The sequence below is a fragment of the Brassica oleracea genome, chromosome C9 (assembly GCF_000695525.1).
Source record: "Brassica oleracea var. oleracea cultivar TO1000 chromosome C9, BOL, whole genome shotgun sequence".
NCBI lineage: Eukaryota > Viridiplantae > Streptophyta > Magnoliopsida > Brassicales > Brassicaceae > Brassica > Brassica oleracea.
This window is the reverse complement of record NC_027756.1, coordinates 17067591-17070781: the sequence shown is the minus strand read 5'-3', so window position 1 is coordinate 17070781 and position 3191 is coordinate 17067591. Positions and strand designations below refer to the sequence as shown.

The 3191-nt window shown below is 38.7% G+C and overlaps 1 protein-coding gene across 1 annotated transcript; it reads left to right on the top strand.

Annotated features, from left to right (window-relative positions):
* Positions 1-230: 230 nt before the first annotated feature.
* LOC106313923 lies at positions 231-1614 on the top strand. The gene is made up of 6 exons (XM_013751859.1): positions 231-444; positions 545-652; positions 749-879; positions 966-1066; positions 1162-1221; positions 1303-1614. The coding sequence occupies exons 1-6, from the start codon at positions 267-269 to the stop codon at positions 1385-1387; spliced, it is 663 nt and encodes a 220-aa protein (XP_013607313.1). The 5' UTR covers positions 231-266; the 3' UTR covers positions 1388-1614.
* The last annotated feature ends 1577 nt before the right edge of the window (positions 1615-3191 follow it).

The window sequence follows — 3191 nt, the reverse complement described above, 5'->3', positions numbered from 1 at the left end:
TTCGAGCAAAATCAAAGAAGATCCCAAAAACTAGGTGCAAAACAATTGATTGGGAACGAGATAATCAGCAAACTCCAAATTGGCGATTAGGTTTAATTAATCTGGTGGTGCCCAAAGATGTTTTGTTTTGTGAAGAGAAAAAAAAAAAAAAGAACCATTCAGTGCATTTTTGGTAAAACCGGTTTCAACCAAAATAAACCATTTCGTTTAAATATCACGTGGGGGCGGGCGGGTTAACAAAATCTTTGAAGATTGTTTTCTAGCCTATGGCTGCTCTTATCCCCATTCTCCGACCTTTCTTCACTGAAACCCAAGCACCAATCTCCGCTCGAACCTCCGATCATCCACGCACTCTCTCACGTCGCGACGCCCTCTCTCTCTCCTCCGCCTCTCTCCTCCTCTTCATTCTCTCTCCAACCGATCCCGCTTTTGCCTTCGGAATCTGTACGCACACACACACACACAATTGCGCTAATTTTTGTAATCATTCTTTGAATTTTGAAAAACAAAAACCTTAATCCATTGGTGGGTGGGTTTAACGCAGCAGGACCCAAGGAGTGGTTGAAAGATCAGAAGAAGAAGTCGTCCAGGTTCTTGTTAGCTCCCACTGATGCGTCTCGCGAAAGCCTCCGCTCTGTTTACCTTTCTCTCTGTACAAATTACTACTCTCTTCTCCATTTTCAATTTATTTCATCTGCTTGATTTAATTTAATTTAATTTTTTTTTTTTTTTTTTTTGCGACATTAAGCGACTAGAGAATCTGATTATACGGACAAAGATTTGGAGAGCCTTCAGAACCTGTTAAGGTCTTCTGCAAGAGATTGTGTTCCTAAAGAGAGAAGCTCTCTTGTCGATTTTCAGTCTAAAACCGGAGTGGAGGTTCTGCTTTTGTTTTCTTTTCATTCTCTCAAGTGATGATGGAGGTTTGTGTTTTTTTTTTTATGAAGATGAATGAATTTTTTCAGGTTTGCACATTCAAGCTTGTTCTGAAGAATGCTGCTTCATTACTAGATGATAAGGACCCTGTCATACTTGAAGCAGAGAATATACTAAATGATCTTGTTAGGTAAAATTTCAATTTTTATTAGCAAGATTCCTTTTTTTTTTAATATCTTGTTGCTTAATAATTTGGCCTGTTGATTCCGCTCTTTTATGCCACAGGTCCTTTGGTTCTCTCATCGTTCTGACGAATGGGATTGATATGAACCTTCCTTCTGATAGGTTAGTAGTCTTCCTTCTAAACATGTTAATTATTTTCTTTCATGTCACTAAAAGAGCACAATGCTCTCAACTTGTTTTCAGAAAAAAGATTGCAGATGCAGTTATGGAGGCAATCTCTTATCTTGACAAGTTTGAGAAGAGTGTCAAGGACTGCCTCGAGATCTGAGATGAAGTGTGTCTCTTCTTCTCTTCTTTATTGCTGTTTATGGGGTACCATCGTTTTGTTACAATTTGTGGAAAGGGAGAGACGACAGACATCTCGGTTTATATGTAAAATAACCATATGCTTGTTGCTGAGCATGAAAAAATAGGACTTTTGAGTTTATGGTTTAAGATACAGTGCTTTTGTTTATGTCAGTGGGTTTATACATTCAAGTCAAAAACAATCTCATACACAGTTTCTGTTGTATCCGTTCTCCAAAAGCGTTGCAGTGCCACATGGTTCTATGGAGTTATCAGGACGCGGTTAGCCAGAAGCCTGGACCAAATACAAGCGGCAGCACGGTGTTCGATTGATCCATGCTGCCCGTGGCAGGCAAAGAAGTTTGCTGAAGACGAATAATGTTTTGTATATCAGAGATTGTTTTCTTCTTCTTCTCCTGAGACGAATAATGTTTTGTCTGACATATAATGAAGGAATGTTGCAAATTGCTGAATAAAGAAAAAAGAACCACATATAAAACACAAAGGCATACGTTCTCGTATGATTGCTTAACCATTTGAATTTTCTTTTCTGTTAAAAAAGAGCAAACGAGTGGCTCCATACTCAAGTTGCCTCAATTACGAGAATACTGCATTCATGTAATGATTTTGACCAACTAAATAAGACTATCAGCATTTATGGACAACTAGGTCTAATAGTACAAATCAAACCTTGGACAAATTAATTGCCTGGGAAACGCAATAGAGTCACAACTAGGTCTAATAGTACGATTAATTTGTACGTCATTATATGTTCAATTTATCAGTTAAAAAAATGCAAAACTAAATTATGACTCTTGTCATTCACACGGTGATTTTTTTGGAAAATTATTGTTACCAGAACTTTATTGTCAATACGCAATGCCTATTTGCATATTATTAAATGATCTTGTTCACTCCTCCGCTGAACACATTCAATCTGATGGTGCGTAGGGTCTCGGTCACGGTCATGTTCTAGTGAAACCTGTAAGAGCAGGATTATCGGAGACTCTTAAAGGGTTTCTTAGGTTAATTTGTAATTAAAAAAAAAAAAGATATTAATCTAAGAAACAGATCTTACTTAACAGGAAGAAGAACAGGCTCTTGAGACAGGTGTCTGTCTTCCATCCCCTTCTCTCCCTCTCGCAGCCATTGTAGAAACCCGTTAAAAAAAAAGAGAATGGTCGAGTATCATTGTGGTGGTCGAGTTGCGGGTGATAAGGATCGATCGAGAAGTTTTGAAGTATGAGGTGGGCGAAGAAGTGATCGTGAGTAAACTATGAGTTGAATAAGTTGCTCGACCATAGTTTAAAGATGTCCTAGATTGATGAGACGGACGTTTTGGAAGCATAACAATTTTGGAAGCACGGCGGTTTAGAAGCTCGGCGTTTTTGAAGACCAACTTTTCTTCATCACGAAGTTTTTTCGGAAAATCTTCATATCAGTAAAATATTATTTTGAAGACATTGGAAGCAGGACGGGAATTAAGCAGGACGGGAAGCAAGCACGACGGGATCAAAGCACGACGGGAAAACCTGAAATTGGGCAAAAACCTTAATTTCGGTATTATGGAATTTTTCGAGGAAGCCGGAGGCTCGGGAAATATTTTTACAGGATATCAGAATTCATCTAGAGTCTATTAAAAATATTTAGAGCATCAGAAAGGGAGCGGACAAATATTCGGGATTGATCACAGGTTAGAAATTTGCCGGAAGGGTCAAAAATCGCGTAAACCGACCAAGAAGCTCGAGGTGTCTCTACGTATATGGCCAGGACGTGATAACTACCAT